The 23,169-nt window shown below is 42.8% G+C and overlaps 2 protein-coding genes across 3 annotated transcripts in view; one reads left to right on the forward strand and one right to left on the reverse strand.

Annotated features, from left to right (window-relative positions):
- Nucleotides 1–20,170, forward strand: part of lipca (lipase, hepatic a) — a 336,816-nt gene extending 316,646 nt beyond the window's left edge. For both annotated transcript variants that reach the window (XM_059952565.1, XM_059952564.1), the window contains exons 5-10: nucleotides 106–223; nucleotides 11,229–11,462; nucleotides 12,183–12,425; nucleotides 13,084–13,204; nucleotides 15,410–15,628; nucleotides 16,664–20,170. In XM_059952565.1, the coding sequence (XP_059808548.1) occupies nucleotides 106–223; nucleotides 11,229–11,462; nucleotides 12,183–12,425; nucleotides 13,084–13,204; nucleotides 15,410–15,628; nucleotides 16,664–16,775 (1,047 nt within the window). In that variant the 3' untranslated portion in view covers nucleotides 16,776–20,170. The remainder of the gene's footprint in view (nucleotides 1–105; nucleotides 224–11,228; nucleotides 11,463–12,182; nucleotides 12,426–13,083; nucleotides 13,205–15,409; nucleotides 15,629–16,663) is intronic.
- A 141-nt stretch (nucleotides 20,171–20,311) lies between these two features.
- The window catches only part of adam10a (ADAM metallopeptidase domain 10a), a 157,163-nt gene continuing 154,305 nt past the window's right edge, over nucleotides 20,312–23,169 (reverse strand). The window contains exon 16 of the mRNA XM_059952561.1: nucleotides 20,312–22,202. Within this exon, the coding sequence (XP_059808544.1) occupies nucleotides 22,099–22,202 (104 nt within the window). The 3' untranslated portion in view covers nucleotides 20,312–22,098. The remainder of the gene's footprint in view (nucleotides 22,203–23,169) is intronic.

The raw sequence follows: 23,169 nt of genomic DNA on the forward strand, positions 1-23,169 counted from the left end.
CAACAGAGGACTGTCTACATATTCCTGCATTAAAATGTTTTCCATTTGACATTTGAAGATTGCAAGGATGCCTCTACTAACAGTGTGAATCTTCCACATTCTCAGGAATACTTTAGGATTTCAAAAGCGAAGGTTCATCTGATTGGATACAGTCTTGGGGCTCATGTTTCAGGATTTGCTGGAAGTTATATCAGTGGACCAACCAAAATTGGGAGAATTACAGGTAATACTGAAAATGCAAATAATGTCTGAGGATTTATGCAAATTCCTCATGGAGAAAAACACATGTTCAAAGTCAACATTCCTCATGTTGTTTATAATGAAACATTGCTGAGAATCCAATAAAACATTCTCAGGACAATGCAATATGAAATAAAATAAATTTAACCGATGACCATATCAAATCAGGTCATTTTACCAAGCAGAATATGTTCTTCCTGTGTACTTCTTGGATACAACTCAGGTTGCAGAATCATTTGCCTGATGTGTAATGATCATTGGATTGTCTTAGTTCTATATCAATCATAACCAAGTGGTTAAATTCTTCTTGTCACTGTTTCTTTACCTGTATGCTTGGAGAAGGTAGGACTGCCCATTGACAAACAGTCTCCCGGCTAGATAAGGGTTCTGTTGCTGAGAATCTCAGGGAGCAGATTATTTTTCAACAGTGCAAGTCAGCGGATGCAGAATTCATTGGGTAAAGGCACTTTGGTGCAAGTTGGGAGGTAGACAGTGGCTGGGGTTTATCCCAACCCCACAGCAATGCTGTATTTCATACTATAACGCAAGTCATCCCTGGAGATCTATATATTCCGCAGCTATTGACAATCTGTTTTTTCATGCATTAAAAAAGGACTTGTTATTGATATTACTTTGATGGATTTTTACAAGCCAACCCAATGATTCACCTATTAAACCAGGATTCTCAAAAGTCAAATTAAAGTGTTTTGGGAACTGCAAAAAATTGTCAAAACAAAATTGCCTCATTATCCATTTATTAGACTATATAGTCAACCCTAGCGTTTCACTCTGCATATACTGCCTCTAGATCTAGATCCTGCATTTCACTATATCACTTCTATATCCACAATGAAACGTACAGTATACTGTACCCAGCTGTTAGTGCTTGCATTTCGTCAACCAACTTTCCCATCTCGATGAATTCTTTAAACACATGGGAGAATCTGGCTAAAGTCAGGTCTTCCACTATCCGAATGGACCATTTACTACGCATCAGTAAGATCCCAGCTGATCGATAGTTCAGCTTCAGCTCCCATACCTCTCACCTTCAGAGCTCCAACTGTATTGATGGTACCAATCTCTTTACAAGAGAATTCCAGATCTCCAATTCCTGTTGTTTGAAAAGATGTCCATCTTTATATGTTCCTGAAGGTTTTGGTATGTACGTGTCATATCTATGGGGTATGTATGAGATTTACGAGGATGTTGCCAAGGCTAGAGAGCCTGAGCTGTAGGGAGAGGTTGACCAGACTGGGTCTTTATTCCCCAGAACATCGGAGAATGAGAGGCAAACATACACTCAGCAGCCACTCTATTAGGTACAGGGTGTAATAAGGTGCCCAGTGAGCATATATAAGTGTTTAAAATTTTAGGAGGCATAGATAAGTTTGGACCCCCTAGTTAAGGGCACCACCTAAACTAAAGGCACAGAATAAGAGTGAAACAGGATATCTTTTAAAGAGAAGTGAGGGACATCTTTTTCCTGTGAGTGTATGGAATGAGCCACCAGGGTAAGTGGTGGGGGCAGGTGCAATAGAGGACACACCTGGTGCAGCGGGATATAGGCCGAGTGCAGGAAATTGACACCAGTTGTGTGGGCAACGCCGTTGACATGATCCGTCTGCTTGGGTCAAAGGGCTTTGTCCATGCTGTACAAGAACATGGCTGCCCATGCCATATCGGAAGCAGCGCTGCTGCTCGATGGCAGGACAGCTCAGATTTTTAAAGGCAGAGGATGTGGAGTACACTTTATGATTAACTCATCGTAGTGTACAGATGTGTTGGTTCTTTCTCACCTGACCTCAAACATCTAAAGGTCAAATGTCATTCATTATACGTGCCGAGGGAATTTTCCAACATCGCTTCAGTAGAGGTGTATATTCCATCTCAGACCAATATCACACAGGCACTGGAGAAGCTCTGTAATCAGCAGTCACGAAGCAGCACACCCTGTTGCCTCCTCTATCATTGTGGGGGATTTCAACCAGGCCAGCTTGAAGAAGTCTCTGAACAACTAACTGTGGAACCAGAGGAGCCGACACACTTGACCCGTTATACCACCGTCTAGAGTGCTTACCATGTCTTCCCACACAGGAGTAGGCCATCCGGCCCATCGAGCCTGCCCCGCCTGTGGAACCAGAGGAGCCGACACACTTGACCCGATATCTCACCGTCTAGAGTGCTCACCATGTCTTCCCACACCTGCACCTTGGAAAGTCCAATCACCTGGCTGTACTTCTACTCCCCCAGTATAGGCAAAGATTTAAGACCACAGCAACATCGGTCAAGACCAGGAGGGTATGGAAAATGGAAGTGGAGGGTACTTACAGGATTGCTTTGAGTTGGTGAACTGAATCTGAATGAACATGCCACTGTTGTTACCGCTTGTGACGTCAAGAGTCCATTTTATCGTACTAGGGGACTGTTCAATAGTCTTATAGCAGTGGGATAAAAGCCAATGTGGATGAGTGTGTGCCTTTGAGAACATGCTGGATATACCCAAACAAAAAGCCACAGATGAACCAGGAGGATTGTGGTCTGCTGAGGGTAGATCTGTGGCATTCAGGACTCTCTGTACACATTTAGTGCTCTACTTTCTCCACACCCATAAATGTGTGGCTAGGTGCTGCTCAAACATTATGTATAAATTTGCCAATGATATAACTGGTGGATCTCAAATCGCGACAAGGGTGAGAAACATTGACTGGTTGAGTGGCATCGTAACAACGACCTGGCACTCAATGTCAGTTAGACGTCAGGAAGAGGATGTGAAGGGTACATGCACCAGTGCTCCATCGAGGAGTCAGCATTGAGAAGGATGAGCAGTTTCTAGTTCCTGGGTGTCAACATCTCTGAAGATCTATCCCTGGGCCCAGCATATTGATTGCAAAGAAGGCATGACAGTGGCTATATTTCATTAGGAGTTTCAGGAGATTTGCTATGTCACCAAAGTCTCTAACAAAGTTCTACAGATTTACTACAGAGGACGTTCCAACTGGTTGCATCACCATCTGATATGGAGGGGTCACTGCACAGAATCGGCAAAAGCTGCAGACAGTTGCAAACTCCCCAGCTCCATCACGGGCACTGGCCTCCCCACCGTCGAGGACACCTTCAAAAGGCCATGGGGGGGGCGTCCCTACCCGGGATATATGCGGCCCGCCCAGGGAGGGCTCTCTGCCAGCTTATCTAGCCACCTAGACCTGTCTGCCTGTCTGCCTGAACCCCAGGGACCTGTCTACCTGCCTGAACCCCAGGGACCTGTCAACCTGCCTGAACCCCAGGGACCTGTCTACCTGCCTGAACCCCGGGGACCTGTCTACCTGCCTAAACCCCAGGGACCTGTCTACCTGCCTGAACCTCGGGGACCTGTCTACCTGCCTGAACCCTGGGGACCTGTCTACCTGCCTGAACCCCGGGGACCTGTCTACCTGCCTGAACCTTGGGGACCTGTCTACCTGCCTGAACCCCAGGGACCTGTCAACCTGCCTGAACCTCGGGGACCTGTCTACCTGCCTGAACCCTGGGGACCTGTCTACCTGCCTGAACCCCGGGGACCTGTCTACCTGCCTGAACCCCAGGGACCTGTCAACCTGCCTGAACCCTAGGGACCTGTCTACCTGCCTGAACCCCAGGGACCTGTCTACCTGCCTGAACCCCGGGGACCTGTCTACCTGCCCGAACCCCAGGGACCTGTCTACCTGCCTGAACCCCAGGGACCTGTCTACCTGCCTGAACACCAGGGACCTGTCTACCTGCCTGAACCCCGGGGACCTGTCTACCTGAACCCCGGGGACCTGTCTACCTGCCTGAACACCAGGGACCTATCTACCTGAACCCCGGGGACCTGTCTACCTGCCTGAACACCAGGGACCTGTCTACCTGCCTGAACCCTGGGGACCTGTCTACCTCCCTGAACCCCGGGGACCTGTCTACCTGCCCGAACCCCGGGGACCTGTCTACCTGCCTGAACCCCGGGGACCTGTCTACCTGCCTGAACCCCAGGGACCTGTCTACCTGAACCCCAGGGACCTGTCTACCTGCCTGAACCCCGGGGACCTGTCAACCTGCCTGAACCCTGGGGACCTGTCTACCTGCCCGAACCCCGGGGACCTGTCTACCTGCCTGAACCCCAGGGACCTGTCTACCTGCCTGAACCCCAGGGACCTGTCAACCTGAACCCCGGGGACCTGTCTACCTGCCTGAACCCCGGGGACCTGTCTACCTGCCTGAACCCTGGGGACCTGTCAACCTGAACCCCGGGAACCTGTCTACCTGCCTGAACCCTAGGGACCTGTCTACCTGAACCCCGGGGACCTGTCTACCTGAACCCCGGGGACCTGTCTACCTGCCTGAACACCAGGGACCTGTCTACCTGCCTGAACCCCGGGGACCTGTCTACCTGAACCCCGGGGACCTGTCTACCTGCCTGAACACCAGGGACCTGTCTACCTGAACCCCGGGGACCTGTCTACCTGCCTGAACACCAGGGACCTGTCTACCTGCCTGAACCCCAGGGACCTGTCTACCTGCCTGAACCCCGGGGACCTGTCTACCTGCCTGAACCCCAGGGACCTGTCTACCTGCCTGAACCCCATGGACCTGTCTGCCTGTCTGCCTGAACCCCAGGGACCTGTCTGCCTGTCTGCCTGAACCCTAGGGACCTGTCTACCTGCCTGAACCTTGGGGACCTGTCTACCTGCCTGAACCCCATGGACCTGTCTACCTGCCTGAACCCCATGGACCTGTCTACCTGCCTGAACCCCGGGGACCTGTCTACCTGCCTGAACCCCATGGACCTGTCTACCTGCCTGAACCCCAGGGACCTGTCTGCCTGTCTGCCTGAACCCTAGGGACCTGTCTACCTGCCTGAACCTTGGGGACCTGTCTACCTGCCTGAACCCCATGGACCTGTCTACCTGCCTGAACCCCATGGACCTGTCTACCTGCCTGAACCCCGGGGACCTGTCTACCTGCCCGAACCCCGTGGACCTGTCTACCTGCCTGAACCCCGGGGACCTGTCTACCTGCCTGAACCCCGGGGACCTGTCTACCTGCCCGAACCTCGGGGACCTGTCTACCTGCCCGAACCTCGGGGACCTGTCTACCTGCCTGAACCCCGGGGACCTGTCTACCTGCCTGAACCTCGGGGACCTGTCTACCTGCCCGAACCCCGGGGACCTGTCTACCTGCCCGAACCTCGGGGACCTGTCTACCTGCCTGAACCCCAGGGACCTGTCTACCTGCCTGAACCTCGGGGACCTGTCTACCTGCCTGAACCCCAGGGACCTGTCTACCTGCCTGAACCCCAGGGACCTGTCTACCTGCCTGAACCCGGGGACCTGTCTACCTGCCTGAACCCCAGGGACCTGTCTACCTGCCTGAACCCGATGGACCTGTCTACCTGCCTGAACCTCAGGGACCTGTCTACCTACCTGAACCCCGGGGACCTGTCTACCTGCCTGAACCCCATGGACCTGTCTGCCTGTCTGCCTGAACCCCAGGGACCTGTCTACCCTGCCCGAACCCCAGGGACCTGTCTACCTGCCTGAACCTTGGGGACCTGTCTACCTGCCTGAACCCCAGGGACCTGTCAACCTGCCTGAACCCCGGGGACCTGTCTACCTGCCTGAACCCCGGGGACCTGTCTACCTGCCTGAACCTCGGGGACCTGTCTACCTGCCTGAACCCCAGGGACCTGTCTACCTGCCTGAACCCCGGGGACCTGTCTACCTGAACCCCGGGGACCTGTCTACCTGCCTGAACCTTGGGGACCTGTCTACCTGCCTGAACCCCAGGGACCTGTCTACCTGAACCCCGGGGACCTGTCTACCTGCCTGAACCTTGGGGACCTGTCTACCTGCCTGAACCCCAGGGACCTGTCTACCTGAACCCCGGGAACCTGTCTACCTGCCTGAACCCCGGGGACCTGTCTACCTGAACCCCGGGGACCTGTCTACCTGCCTGAACCCCAGGGACCTGTCTACCTGAACCCTGGGGACCTGTCTACCTGCCTGAACCCCAGGGACCTGTCTACCTGCCTGAACCCCAGGGACCTGTCTACCTGAACCCCGGGGACCTGTCTACCTGCCTGAACCCTGGGGACCTGTCTGCCTGCCTGAACCCGATGGACCTGTCTACCTGCCCGAACCCTGGGGACCTGTCTACCTGCCTGAACCCGATAGACCTGTCTACCTGCCCGAACCCTGGGGACCTGTCTACCTGCCTGAACCCCATGGACCTGTCTACCTGCCTGAACCCCAGGGAACTGTCTACCTGCCCGAACCCCATGGACCTGTCTACCTGCCTGTCTGAACCCCGGGGACCTGTCTACCTGCCTGAAACCCGGGGACCTGTCTATCTACCTGCCTGAAACCCGGGGACCTGTCTACCTGCCTGCCTGAAACCCGGGGACCTGTCTACCTGCCCGAACCCCAGGGACCTGTCTACCTGCCTGAACCCCATGGACCTGTCTACCTGCCTGTCTGAACCCCGGGGACCTGTCTACCTGCCTGCCTGAACCTCGAGGACCTGTCTACCTGCCTGAAACCCGGGGACCTGTCTACCTGCATGCCTGAACCCCGGGGACCTGTCTACCTGCCCGAACCCCATGGACCTGTCTACCTGCCCGAACCCCATGGACCTGTCTACCTACCCGAACCTTGGGGACCTGTCTACCTGCCTGAAACCCGGGGACCTGTCTACCTGCATGCCTGAACCCCGGGGACCTGTCTACCTGCCCGAACCCCATGGACCTGTCTACCTACCCGAACCTTGGGGACCTGTCTACCTGAATTCGAACTTCGGGAGCCTGCTCCGGTCTGCCTGCCTGTACTCTAACTACCTGAACCCCAGCTCTACCCTTCAGTGCCATGGCACCCCCATCCTGTCCTCCCCCTAGTACTTCAGTGTCTGCGTCCTGGGTTTGGGTCCATCCGGCCCCGTTCCTGACAGTTACTCTGGAATTGGTTTATTATTGTCAGGTGTACTAAGGTACATTGAACATACTGTTCATACAGATCAATTACTTACACAGGGCATCGGGGTAGGACAAGGTTAAAAGAGATTGCAGCATAAAATGTTATATCTACTGGGGAAGTTTAGTACAGGCAGACAGTAAGGTGCAAGATTAGAATGAGGTAGATTGTGTCATAAAGAGTCCATTTTATCATTCTAGGGACTGTGTATTACACTGGGATGAAAGCTGTCCTTGAGCCTGGTACATGCTTTCAGACTTTCGTACCTTCTACCCGATGGGAGAAGGGAGAAGAGAAAACGTTTGGCATGGGCGGGGAGGGGGCTTTTGATTATGCTGGCTGTTTCACTGAGGCAGTCAGAAGTGTAGTCAGCCTCTTTTAGAGGGGAGGCTTGTTTCTGTGATGTGCTGAGAACTATGTCCACAACCCTTCTCCCAAACCTGGTGCCTTTGTTTCATTATTAAAGGCAGTCAGTAAAACTGCACTGCCCCTTCGCAGGGAACGCACTGGAAAGGAATTGCTAATTCACTTACAGAATCGTAGAACACAGAGGAAGGCCTATGCTCACTCTTTGAAAAATCTGTTCAAATAGTCCCAGTCCTTTGCCCCTTCATGGGATTTGCCTTTTTTTTATCTCCTTTGTTTATTTATCATGAAAGTTAGAAAGTTATCACGAAAGTGATTTCTAATGTTACATTCCTGAAATTCAGGAAACTGTGGCTTTCAGTCCAAAGAAATTGCAGCTCTGAGACAACATTCGGAGCGGGGGCGGCTGTTGCTCTGTACTCAAAGGCCAGCGATGTGGACAGTGACAAAGGGCATCTGTGGCCAAGTGTTGGGCTGGTAGATTAGTGAGGCAGAGGGTTAGTGCCTGCCGCCCAGGTTAGTGAGATATCAGTTGGTTTTGGCAGGAGGAATAAGGGTAAGTGACCCCCTATGTACGTGAGTCAGCAAAGACCCGAGTTTAAGGCCTAGGGGTTGTGGTTCCAGTCAGCGGAAAGTCCAATGTTCAAGGGTTAGAGCTCAGGGACCTTGTTTGTCATCACCAACAAGCTTGGGTTGATGCAGAAGATCGAAGCCCACAGGTGATCGGAGATCTAGGAGTTGGGAAAGACTGGAGCCCTGGGTCTCATAGTCTCAGTCCAACCGGGAAGTCGAAGGCTCAATGCCTGCCTTTTGTGAGTCCAGTGGCAGGTGGAGGCCAGTGACAGGCTGTCCTGGGGCTTCAGAACTGCGTGGGAGTCAGTATCATTGCCTGTTTAGATGCTGTTCCTGATTCTGGCATTCTGTGAACGCAGTGGCGTCAGAATGTATGTCGATACTTGTGGGTTAATGCAAACAACGGATTTCACGTATGCTTCAATGAAGATGTGATACATAAATGAATCATAATCTGAATGTTGTTCACGAGGCATCGGCAGCATCCCTGCTGTTTACAGTGTACTGAACCTTTATTTGCTGCTAATTACATCAATCATGTTGTGACTGAAGACAGCTTCGAAGAAAAATGTTCCCATAGTAACTGCTGTGTAACCGACAAAAAGAAACCCTAAACTAGTTAAAATTCACAGCCATGACAACAATGAAAAGCAATGATTTTTGTTTGCTGCTGGTCTCACCTGATGTCATCATGTGTTACACGTTCTGACCCGTTCAGGGCTTTCTTTCATTTCTGTAACCATTAATCAGACGGGCTGTAATTCCAAACGCTGGACTCTGTACTACAACCCACTCCTCATTCTATTCATTCATATTTTCACAAAGCTATTGCAAGTTTCTACAGATGTGCTGTGGAGATCATTCCAACTGGCTGCATCACTGTTCGGTAAGGGCGTGGGGGAAGAGTTCCTGCACAGGACTGAAATAAGCCAGAGGGACTTGTAAGTTAGTCAGCTCAATCATGGGCAGCAATCTCCCAGCATCCAGGACATCTTCAAGGATTGGTGTCTCAAAAAGGCATTAAGTACCCTCATTATCCAGGACGTGCCCCCTTCCTTCTCACTGTTACCAGAGTGGAGGTACAGGAGCCTGAAGACACACGCAAAGCGATTCAGGAACAGCTTCTTCCCCTCTGCCATCTGATTACTAAGTGGACATTGAAGCCGTGAACACTACCTCACTACTTCTTTATTTCTATTTTTACACTACTTATTTAACTATTTTATAAGATGTATATTTACATTAATTGTTTCTGTCTCCGTTATTATATTGTGCATTGTACTGCTGCTGAAAACCAACACATTTCATGACAAATGCTTGTGATATTAAACCTAATTCTGATTATGCAGTTAAATGTACATTCAGTGGCCACTTTACGAGGTACCACCTGTCCCTAATAAAGTGGGCACTGAGGGTATGTTCATGGTGTCCTTCTGCTGTAGTCCATCCACTTCAAGGTTCAAAGTGTTGTGCATTCAAAGATGCTAATCTTCACAATCACTGTTATAACGTGTGGTTACTTGAGTTACTGTCTCCTCCCTGTGGGCTTAAAGCAGTTTGGCCATTCTCTTCTGACCTCTCTCAATAACAAGGGCTCTTCACCCATAGAACTGCCATTCCCTGGAAGTTCTTTGGTTATCTGTAAACTATAGAGAAAGTCACGCGTGAAAATCCCAAGAGATCGGCAGTTTCTGAAATACTCAAACCACCCCATCTGGCACCAACAATCATTCCATCATCAAAGTCATTTAGATCAAATTTCTTCCCCATTCTGATGTTTAGCCTTAATACTTTTTGAGGTGTTGCCACATGATTGGCTGATTAGATATTTGCACTAATGAACAGGTGTACAGGTGTACCTAATAAATTGGCCTCTGAGTGTATTTTCTAAAGTAAATTTTGTAGGTGCTCCTTAAATCCACTGACTCTTCACCACTGAGCCCTTATCATTTTTTTTTCCTGTGGCATATAAAGAACCATAATTTAAATGAAGACTTTGAATAATACCCAATAATGAGTTCCCCCTCAAACCCCCTCCCACAACCATCCCACAAATATGAGAGAGTCTGGATTTCAAAGACTCTAAACCCTTTAATTGTCTGGTTCCCCCCCACCCTTAAATTTGCGAAGTTGACACGTGAAAAGAAGGGAGATTGAAAGTTGGATCCAGATTTCCAGGATCCTGAGGAATTCCATGCATACCCAGGGTATCAGTCTGGAAGTATTGTAACACAGCACTCACACCACTCAACCATCAATACTGCCACATCACGCATCTCAATTCAAAATCAGAAAATGTTACAAAGGGTAGTTCAGGAATTTGATCTTAAACAAGTGTGGTTTTTGTCTTACGTTTCTGTTGGGCTCAGTGGCTTTTATAAAATACCTCAGCCACTATCCTGCTTATAGAAAATAATACAGAAATAAAATATTAATAATGGTACCACCAGTTAGTTCCCCGTGCTTTTAAAAATCATTCTATTGTCATTTCTGCCACTGACTTATGAATAACTTCAGATTGCTTTATTGTATTGTATTATGACAGATTTCCAATCACTTTCAAACTATTTCATTGCATCTTTGAAGTTTTTTTATGTTAAAATGCATCATTACTGTTCGGAATGCAGTATCTAAATACTGCCTGAAAGTGGACACTTGTAGTCAAGTACCAGGGTGACATTGTCCACGTTTGCACAATTTCTGCGCAGCTCAAGTCCTATGCTGGAAATTTGAGCACAAAATCAAGCCTAACCTCTCAGCATGGTACAGAGATCGTGGTGCACTATTGAAGGTATTACACCTAAATCCCTGTCTGCACTCCCAGCTGAACACAATATATCCTTTGCAATTATTTGAAAACAAGCATCTCCTCCAGTGTACTGGCAAATGTTTATTTCCGAATAGGTACCTTGAATTTTCCAGCCTGCTTTAAAGATCTTGCTGTGCCACATCTTCACATTTCAACACAATCAAGATCCAATAAACTCTTTATTTGGCCATTAATTGATTTATCCCCTTTGGAAGTCATGAAATGCAAGCATAGAAATATGTATTCTACTGTTTATTGCCCAGGTCTTGATCCTGCTGGACCCCTGTTTGAAGGCATGTCATCAACAGAACGTTTATCTCCTGATGATGCAAGCTTTGTAGATGCACTTCACACCTTCACGCAAGAGCACATGGGCCTGAGTGTTGGAATCAATCAACCCGTGGCCCACTATGACTTCTATCCAAATGGTGGCACTTTCCAACCTGGCTGTCATATCAAACACGTCTACAATCACATCGCGCAGTACGGAATTCTAGGTAGGCCTCAAGACTTCTATTTCTTTTATTGGGTGGGGTATGACATGGGCCAGCCGCATTAACACTTCCTCATCTCAGTTATCAATCACATCCTGCTTCCCCTATAAACTATCTACTTCCTCTAATACTGGATACATGAGTAAAACATCTAAACACATAAAAATATCTTAGAATGCATAATTATACCTTATAATTATCAAAATAGCAGGCAATGTATTTTACAGATGCAAAATCTTTATAAATCCACACACACACACACACGTAAAGAGGAACATTTTCCTCTCCATATATGCCAAGTCCATCCAGGATTTTCTGTATATTACCCCAGGCAAATCAAGTTGTAGATATTAGTATTATCAATTAAAAGAGCCAATCCAAGAAGTTAGTCTCAATCAGTTCCACGGCACATAGGTTAAGTTAATAAACTCATTTCAGGATTAAAACCAATAGACAGGAAAACATTGATCAAATGTAATAGCAAGCATGCATTTCTATATACAGTAATTACTCTGCACACTTACAAATTATGGGGTCCACTTGCAGTTCAAATAGCCTATCGAGCCAGTGGATGTGTGCCTGTGTTTCTGCACTGTGCGCATCTGCACCCATCATTGCATCATACATCATCCCAGCAAAAAGATGACATATTGTAATTTTACTAACTCCACAATTCTCAGAAGGTTGTCATGTCAATTGTTCATTTCTTTTGTCATCTCTTAGGTATTACAGAAACTGTGAAGTGTGCACATGAGAGATCAGTACACTTGTTCATTGATTCTTTGCTGAATGAAGACAAGCAAAGTGTTGCATATTGGTGCAGTGACCTGAGCACGTTTAACAAGGGAGTCTGTCTGAGCTGCAGGAAGAATCGATGCAATACACTGGGCTACAATATTAAAAAGGTCCGAACACAAAGGAGCAAAAAAATGTTTCTGAAAACCCGTGCTAACATGCCATATAAAGGTGAGCTGATTATTTCCATTGCTTCCCTACAGGAAAAATAATAAAAACATATTTAAATGGACACCTTTCAGAACTTGAACCTCTAACCCAGATAGTTCCCCAATTGGTCAGGGCATCAAAGGAAATGGTGAAAAGGCAGGTGTCATGGGGTTGAGTGGGATCTGGAATCAGACTTGATGGGCTGAATGGCCTAATTCTGCTCCTATGTCTTATGGTGGTGAGTAGAGAGGTTGCTGCAATATCTGTTCATTAAGGGTACAGAATAAAAACGTGCTTGGTTTCCTGAATCTAACAGGACCTGCAGTGGAAACTGTTCTTGTGTAACACAAAATGCTGGAGGAACTCAGCAGGCCAGGCAGCATCAATGGAAAAAAGTACAGTTGACATTTTGGGCCAAAAACCTTCAGCAGGACATTCCCAGGATATGCTGATTTTCTCTTGCTTGTTTACTGTTCTCGTGTAGATGTGAGGCAAGGTGGGCTATCTCCAATGCGGAGTTGATAACCAGCTCACACAGCTTTCCATTCAAAATAACCCTTGCAACACTTAGCCTGTACGGGGAAGTGGAGAAGAAAATCAGAGGTGGCAGAAAGCACCAAGGTCACTAGCTATAAACTTGCATGTCACTTCATAACTGATTTTATTTCATTTTGCCCAGTCTATCATTACCAATTCAAGATTCGCTTCATCAACCAGACAGAGCACCGTAAGTTGGAACCATCGCTGAAGGTGTCCTTATTTGGAACAGAGGGTGATGCTGAAAATCTACCTATCAAGTTGTGAGTACTGTACTTTTACGACATAGAAGCAACAAATCCAATGCTCACTTTTGTATTTGTTCTGCATCTCACAATAACATGGATAAACTGGCAGCTGTATGATTTCTAAAGGCAGAAGACTTCAAAAATTACACCTCACAGGGGAATGCTGAAGCAGAGACATGAACCTTACAAAATATAATGTGCAAATGAGACTTTGGATGAGTACACACTTATCCTGTAGTGTTTAAGTATGCACCTTGCCCTCCAAAATCTGGAAAATATTCACTGGTCTGATTCCAGGAATAGTTGCACTGTTGTAAGAGGAGAGGTTAAGTGGTGTCTAGAAGTAAGATCATCTCATCGAGAAATACAAAATTCTGACAGGCCCAACGTAGGGAGGATACTTCCTTTTGCTGGGGTGCTTTAGAACCAAAGTAAAAGTGACCAGGGGTCACATTGCCAGGATACAGGATAAGACTGAGATGAGGAGAAAACTCTTCACTCACAGGGAGGTGATCTCTTCCATAGCAGGCAGTGGAGGCCAATTCATTGAGTATACTCAAGCCATTGATCGATATATTTGTAAATACAAAAGGCATGATGGAGTGTAAGAGAGCAAGTATATGGCAATGAAAGAAAATTAACCATGATGAGGCAGGAGAGGCAAGAAGGGCCAAATGGTCTACTTGTTTCCATTTTCTGTTTCAGTGTGTGAACTCCTAGTGTTTGTGATACCAGTTTGCTGGTTAACTTTGAAAAAGCTGCTGGGTATATAATGAGTCTATTTGCATTTTTAGAGTTATTGTGATAGGAAAAAGGGCAAGAATACATTTAGGATTAATGCAATCAATATTCTAATAATCTCTGACCTGCATTTTAGTTATTCTGTTCCCCTTACACAGTGGAATTTATTCCTATATCATCTGCTAATTGAAATACAACTAGATGCATTTTCTCTATTCATTAGTCTAACAGACTAACATTTCATGCATAAACAAAAATGAAAGACGAAACCATTTCTAAATTGCGACTGAAGTATCACATCTGATCTCAATTTTCCTTTAATGGAAAGGAAAACAGATCAACTGCTCTTGCCCCTAAATCAATCACTATTTTTGAAGTTCAGTCACAAGTACAATGCAAGGAAATAATATTCAACAAATACGCAATAAATGCCTAGAAGTTTTTTTGTGATACATTGAAACACATACCAGCCATCACATCAAGCATGCTTTCTTTAATTATCAAAAAGGTCCTTTTGGTTTTGTCTCTCATCAATAATCTATCACCTCTCTCCTTAATGGTGTTTACCAAGATTACTTTCTAATTTTCCTGGACAATGTCCACCTGCTGCATGTAGGCTTGTGTCGGGTACATCCATAACATAAACCTCAGAATAAAAACTGTTGAAAAGAGTTGGACAAACACATGAACTTAAAGATTCAGGGACGCTGATTATTTTTACCATGTAATGAAATGTGACTGAAGATCTGCTCTTCCTGCTTGTAAAACCACAGCTCATATCCCCTAAAAACGATGGAAAAGTTGTAGTATTCAACAAGGTAGTCAAAAATATCTACAGTTGTTTCAGTGAGAGCATCACACTTTAGTACATTAGTTTCCTAATGACCAGTGTTGACTGGGCAATAAAGACACAAGAATCCTACCTGAACTCTTTGCTGCACAGATTCAGTGCGCTGAAAGATTATTATTGAAGATCAAAGTATTACTGTAATCAAACCCTTGGGTCTTAACTATTTATACAGGGATCTACATCCTTGACCTTCTACATTTGGTTTGAGTCTTCTAATCCAGCATAAATTTCTACATATCCAGACAACTGTAGAAGGAAATGTAATTATCAACTAGATATTTTAAGCTCAAAATTTCTGAGTTACTTATTTAACAGTAAATGGAATGGTTGTGCTACATATATTTAAAGCTCTCACCAGAATGACCATTTTATTACAGTGGAAAAAAAGCTGCAGAAACTCATTGGCTCAGGCAAGACCTATGGAGGAAGATGAATAGTTGGTGTTTTTGGTCAAAACTCTTCATCTGGACTGATGGAAGGGAAATTTAAAATGAGCTGAAACATCAACTGTCCATTCCCTCCCTAGCCTGACCTGATGAGTTCCTTCAGCATCTCACGTGTTGTTCCAGATTCCAGCATCTACCATCTCTTGTGTCTCCTATAATGTAGAAACTTTGATTTTATTTCAGAGTGGAGAGCATTACTACCAACAAAACCTACTCTTTTCTGATTTATACTGATGTAAACATTGGCGATTTAATGATGCTGAAGTTCAAATGGGAAAACTCTGTTGCCTGGACAAACCTCTGGAGGACTGTTCAAACATATTTTCCATGGAGACAGAACAACTTCAACCCAGAGCTTATTGTCAGAAAAATAAGAGTTAAAGCTGGAGAAACACAACATAAGTAAGCTATGGATATAAAAAGGTTGCATCAATTTGTCAGATTAATTTTAACATCATGTAATCAAATCCATTCTCTCAAATTCATAAAGTAACAAGAAATCACATCAGATTAAACTATTTGAGGATGCAGGTCCTTCCTAGTTTATGAACAACTATACATAGGAAAGAATATACAAGAGGTGGTGGGATAGATTAGCTGGCTGCCGCAGGCATTTTCTGAATATTCAATTCACAGCCACATTTCTGACTTGTGAGCTTTTTGGGTTACAAACAGTTCACAGAAATGGAACCCTGCTGTAACTTGGAGAAGACCTCAGTTTAGAATAGATCCTTTATTACATGAATTAAAGATTAGACTTGCCATTCACATTCCTGCTTATTTACATTCTACACATTGAATTCTCTATTATAGACACAGGTTCATTGACAAAAGGATTTCGTTTTATTTACACAGCCCATTATTCACACACATCCTTCAACAGTGGCCCAATAAATGTTTTAAATATTTACATTGAACACCAAGTAGAAATCAGCGGCATTCGTGATTTGAATTTGCATTGGTGTCTTTATGTCCCTTTAATGCGTCACATTGCTAATTAACACTGTGGCATTAAATGACACCTTACAAAATCCAAACACTCTAAAAATGAACTAACTGCCTGTCGCTCGCTGAAAGCTTGTGAAAGATGGAGTCTGTTAGGCTTTGTGAACTATGATTTAAGAGTCTATTTTAGGCTAATGAACATGCAGATTAGCACTGTATTAATAAATGAATTAATTTTACACATATTTACAGACATTCAAGTAGGCTTAAAGTATTTTTCATTTTAAAAATCATTTTCCTTTATAACACTACTTTCTGATTAACAACAGTTATTAGCACTATGGAGAGGGACGTGTTTGTCAGGTAGCCAAACTCAACAGCCACGTAGTTGACAAAACTATTCAGTCAGGTTATGATCACATGACAAATCCCACTGTGTTTTGTAGGCTGAGTATGACCACTAATTAATGTAATTTTAAAATTTCTTTCCAGAGTAACCTTCTGTTCACTTAACACCATCAACATGCATCTTCAACCAGCCCAAGAGAAAACGTTTGTTAGATGTGTAGGTAATGCAAGACGGCGTCACAGAAGACCGAAGTAAATACAGACCAAATAAAGCAACTTGGAACCAAGACCGACAGTGCACAGAATTCATTCAAAACTCATAAGCAGGTTCTGGCTGACAATATATTTTTATCACCAAAAGGAAGTGCAAATATATTAACGACAACAACAATAAAGAAATTTAACCAAAGTCTCATTGTGCAAAAGAGGTTTATTATGAACAAATATACTTGTCACTTAAACCACAATAATTAATATGGCATTTTGAACAATTTCATCTCCAAGGAGAAATGCAGAAGAGACAAAGTATTTTTCTATTTATTATGCAAGTATGCAGGTCTAGTTTATAAAAGTTTAAAATCTTAATTTAAAAAAAAGATGAAGCATGAGAATGAATACAAAGGGCATAAAATGGTGGCTATGGCTTCCATAATAGACTCCTTAATGCTGCTGCTTGGAACTGCAAGAGGTAAAGCTATCAATAAAAGAATCTGTATTAAAGGCAGTAAATTCTCAGCTAATGGCTGGTTAACACAATGTGTTGAAGGCCATACCACATGATACACAAAGCATTTAAAATACATTGATTTATGGAAATTCTGTACCTGGAATTGTAATGGTACATTTAATCTACAGAGTCAAGTAGTTAGTATGATTAGAATGGAAGTAGAAAAAAAATTGTCCTACATTGAAAACTGTCAAACTAGTTAAAGATTTCTACAGAAAAGTATGTATATTTTTATACTGTAATTTTAAAGGAACATTCATATTTTACTTGGGATAAAACAAAATGGTGATGTTATCAGTGTCCCTCATCAGCATAATGAATTTTAAATCTTATACCATTTATTTCTAAATAATTATTTTTTTACCACTTACAGTTCACAAATACGGTAATATTTAAAAGCACATTTTCTATTTTAAGAACAAAGTTCAAAGTAAGTTTATTCTCAAAGTACATAAATGTCACCATATAAAACCCTGAGATTAATTTTCTTGCAGGCATACTCAGTAAATCCAAGGAATGTAGTAGAATCATATGTAAAAGACAATAAAATTTGCAAGTACAAAAGAAAAAAAAGGTAATAATAATAAATAAATATGCAACAACTGTCAAGAACATGAGATGAAGAGTCCTTGAAAGTGAGTCCATAAGTTGTGGAAACAGTTCAGCAGTGAGGTGTGAAGTTGCACAATGTTGAGAGAAGTTACTCCACCTTGTTCAGGAGCCCTGATGGGTGAGGGGTAATAATAGTTCCTGAACCTGGTGGTGTGTGTCCTGAGGTTCCTGGACCACCTTCCTGATGGCCAAAAGAATATGTCTGAAATTCCTGATGAAGTGAGCCAAAACACTATTATTTTTGTAAACTGTCACAAGGCAGCTGTACAATCACCAATAATTTGGTGAAACTAACTTAATAAGTACGTATCCTCATTAGAAGTTTGCACTTCTAAATCTTTGACAATTTACTATTTTGTCCCAAAACTTGCCATGTTCCATACATCTATAGAGTTTACAAGCTCTGATTTGGTTGGATGCTCAACTTGAACAGCATCCAATCGAGAGCACCAGGTTTATTGGGAAATTTGACTGCATTTTATACACACTCACAATCCTCTTGCTCCAGGCAACTCACTATTATATTCTTTCTCTTTGACAGTAAGGTTGATGGCATCACATTTCAACCATGTTAATAGCTTTTAACTCTTTCACTGATGTGCACTGACCCAGAGCCACTTCAATGGCATCAATAACAAATAGAGAAGGCAGAGGGAGCTTCACACTGCCTCTTACTGAATTCCTTAAGTAAACTCTACTAAATGATACACCATTGCCTTTTGCTGATTTATTTTGCCTTTCCATATCTTTATGTGGAGATAAATTTGTCCAAGATTTCCATATTAATTTTGGGGGTGTAAGGGCCATAGTCTTGGCTTGGATAAATGTCACCAGTTCTTTCGTCTGAAAAGTTAAGCTTCTTCACCAGTCCTGATACAGACACTTAATAAATTCTAAAACAGTTGAAGGAACATGTCAAAATTAAATGTTTCACATCCCACACATTGGTTTCACATCTCTGCATTTGTAAAGATAGAAACTTGACAGGGCGAGGTCTGCAGAACTGGCCCTGGATTCTCACTTTCACAGCATCCGAAGAGTCTGCAGTAACAGATGTCTGGTGACATTAACAATAGTCTAAATGCTTTGTTGACACTGAAAACAATAGGTTGAAGGCAGCCAGCTGCCCAATTCCAGTCTCCAGCAGATGATACAAATCCCAGATTCCAATCAAATAGAACCTTGTTCTTTTGACTTCATACAAAGAGCAGAAACAGAATCCAAGAATCTGTATGCTGTATGTAACATGGGTGAACTGCAGCTAAAATGTGATTTAACCACACGGACCAATGAGCACTTTTCCATCGGTTGAACTGCAATTTTGATTGTAAATACACCTCTCTGCATTAGATACTGTACACGTAGAGATTGCAACCATTTCTTCCTTAGTACAAAGACCAACCTAAATGAAATTATCAGTAATTAGCATTTCTAAGCAGTTTTTTAAAGGGTAGATTCGATTTAGTGGCTGCAACTATTGGCATTGCTTCCTTCCATTGTCATCTAAAGTTTGACTTACTGTGAACTTAAATAAAATTACTGTGATGTTTGTGAGGGATCTGCAAAAATGTGGCGGAAAACCTGCTGGTGATAAATAAACATTTACAATCCCTCAACCTTCTAACAGAAGACGTAAGGGAGGAGGAAATAAATATCAAGGGGCCCTGCTAAAATTCATTCAGCTGCCAGTAATTTAACAGGAAGTGCACCTTTCATGCAAGTCATGGCAGGAAAGACAAATGTCTTAAAATAACTAATTCCAAAACATGTTTTCTTAGATTTTGGGGACCTTTAAAGAGAATGTTTAAATGTTTAATACCTTGTTTAAAGAAAATGTTTTTGCAACATAATAATAAGAAATGTGGGTTGTCTGAGAATATTCACAATAAAAGAAGCACGTTCTGTTTAAACATCTTTGATTAAAATGCCCAAATACATTAATGGGATAGATATTGTAATATTTGAGACACCTCAAATATTTTATATTTTATTGATACCACCTGAAACATCAACTTAGCTTGATGCTGCTGTGTTGAGTTTGGCAATTAACTTGTAGACCCAAAGAAATGTGAGCCAACAGAATTCAAAGGTCAACTGAAGGGGCAGCCAATCAGGACTGAGGCAAGCGAACAGGGGCCTATATAAATACATGGAATCCCAGACAGAAACACCAGCAACTGCTCACTGAAGATGTCACCTTGACTGGTGATGAAACTTCTGTAAGCTAATTGCCAAAATCTGCAAACATCTCAACCCAAACTACCAATATTCACCACCACCCTAAACATCAACTTGGTCCTGGATGAACTAGGAACTATTCACTTCACAGTATTCAAGTACAAATGAAATCCCCAATAATACTTATTTTCAACATGAATGCTATAAGAATCCCTATACATCATGGCATGGTATTTCTTCAAGTTTCACGATCAAAAAGACATTCATTTGGTTGCTCGAGTCTATTCTTTATTAATGCATTTCAAGTACTTCAAAAACTTACATGTCTTTGCACAATACTTTCAGCAACTTTTAGTAAAAATTTGCTCAGTGAACAAAGAGATACTGTATAAAACACAGTGGGCAATAAAATATGACAGTAGTATTGTTTATCTTTGAAGATTCTGAATTTCCATCAGGACTCATCTTTAAATGTTCAGTGCTCAACCCCTGAAGGCTTTAAACCAACGTAAAAAGGACTCAGCAGTAAGTCCTGCCTATGTCCTACCACAGGATAATACACAAAGAAACTATGAAATGTCTAATACTCTAGATTTTATTTAAATGTGCTTTTTGTAAAGCCCCATCATTGTTTGAAACAAACCCACTTTCAGCCCACATAATGTAAATGATGATTCCAAAGAAAAAAGAAACATTTCCAACTGTTAAGATCATTCAGGATTCCGCAGAATCACACATTAATTGCTGGGATTCCAATACAAAATTCTTTTCTAAATCATGTACAAAAAGTTGTATTTGAAAAATGTTCTTGACTACTGTACAAGTTTTTACTATTTAAAAGAAAATAGATCATGCTATTTTAGAGTTTGGCCTGTCTGCCAGACATCCAATTATTTTTGAATATGTCCAAGTAAACACTTTAAGTTGAATTTATAATTTGCATTTCAGTTTCAATTCATAGTAAATAGAAATATCTAAACTCCCTCGAAAGAGCTACTGCTGCTTGTAAAAGAGGAGCACCTGCTGTTCAGTGGTTGCCCTTGTAATTATCAGAATTCACAGAAGTATGCATTTAAAAAAAATATAATCCCAAATTTTAAACACAAATTCCAAAATATAAAAATGATTTGTCACAATTCTTTCCACACTTTGTAAAGCAAAAGCTCAAAATGTTATTCAGACAAGTCTGCAGAAAATTTCAGCAGAATTCAAACACGCTAGCTGATTTAGTCTCTAAAATTAAATCAAATATTGTCAAACATTTGCACTAACTTAATCATAAATTATTAAACATATGAATTACAACTACAACATCCGCAATCCAGAGCATTCATTCTATACTTGGACATCTCAGGAACTGTCCAAACCTGGTATCAGATGTCATAACGGAGGCAATACAGATTGAAAATTTAAAGACAAATTTCATGGTTTTACTGTGTCACAGCTGCTATCAATAGAGAGGTCTTTTAGATTATTCATGTCCTACATTATCCTGAGTATGGCAATTAAACAGTAATCATTTGTTATTTTAAACAGCAGAAATGTATGCATTACAGTTAAGCTTATAACAAGGTTCTCGCATACATCTTCAGGAAGATGTACGTGTATGAGTAAGTAGTACAAGCCAATGTTTGGAAAAACGATCTGTTAGTTTATCAAATAAGTTTCTAAACTGCTGAGTTATTATACATAAAAGCCTGAAATCGGCAGCAATAACAGCATTACCCATAATCGCAGGACGGTGCAATGAGAAAGATCACAAATGGCCAACTGCAGAATAATCTCATGTAACTTTGATGCCTCATCAACAAATTCTCTTTCCAAACATGATTTAATAAATTCCAAAACGTAATCTGATCATTAAAACTGGATTAGAAGGGACACTGAGGATTTAATTTTCTCCATTTTAAATTGGAGGCTGCATCCATCATTAGTAATCCATTTCCCTCAAATACTAGAACCCAAAAGCTTATCAGATTTGAGACAATGACAGGAACAGGTTTTCTTTGGAGTGAAATTTCCTGCTGTAGGCACTAGAAAGATCCAAGGCAAATGCTTCAGGTTAGCGTCTCATTTGGCCCATCTGATAGTTCTCTCTGGGTCTCTGGCGTGACTGTTGCATTGCCTGCTGCTGTTGTTGCTGTTGTCGTCTTCGCTTTAATGTGCCTGCAGGAAAAGAAAGCATTTTAGACATTCTACAGCATTGGCAGCACCGCTCCAGTACAGTCAGGAGCTGTAACACAGTATGTAGAATATCTGGATCAAGAAGTGCCAGAAGGTACTTGGCCACTGAATCCCCAGAAGTGGAAACAATTATAAGTTTAATATTCCATACAATACATAGTAATCAGGAAACTAAAAACTTAAGACTTAAATCACAATTTAGACATTTACAGTATCAAATGGATTATGAAGATGGGATCATCACTCTCAGATCTTTATTATATTTGCTTACTTACTCACTCAGCAATGAAATATAAAGGTAGTTGATACTCAAATATCCATTCTAAACTCATTTAACTTCAAAGCTTACGATATCATTAATTAAGAATTTAAGACTTCACCCATCTTAATTTCAATGGAATGGAAACAAAATGCTCAAAGAACAACCAAATTTAAGATGAGGTGTTACTCATATAAATTTAATATTAGTACACTGGTATGGGATTAACAAAATGGAAGAACATGAATTTTCTGTTTTCAGATTGCTTGGCAATTTGAATCAGTGGTCTGACAGAACTTCTATTATATAAATAAAATAGAAAACACCTCCAGAATTTATACAAATAGCAACATTGATGTGGAAGAATAGTTCTGAGTTTTTCATTTAAAGATTGTGATGTTTTGATTCTGTACAGTGGAGAATAGGGAATAGGGTGATTCAAGAACAATACTGAAAAATTAAATCTGGTGTGATACAATTTAGTTAGCACTTGGCTTTGTTGGCAAGCACCGCTGTAGAACACGGCGATCAAAAATGAAGCAGAACACCACAGGAAAGGTGTTGATCTTGGTCTCAGTGTGGATGAAAATGGTGAGGCTGTCTACATGATTATCTAAGAATCAGAAACTGAAGCTCACGCTCTTTTATACTCCTAGTTACAGTGCCTATAAGAAGTATTCACATCAACCC

Source organism: Hypanus sabinus, chromosome 28, assembly GCF_030144855.1.
Source record: "Hypanus sabinus isolate sHypSab1 chromosome 28, sHypSab1.hap1, whole genome shotgun sequence".
Classification (NCBI taxonomy): Eukaryota; Metazoa; Chordata; class Chondrichthyes; order Myliobatiformes; family Dasyatidae; genus Hypanus; species Hypanus sabinus.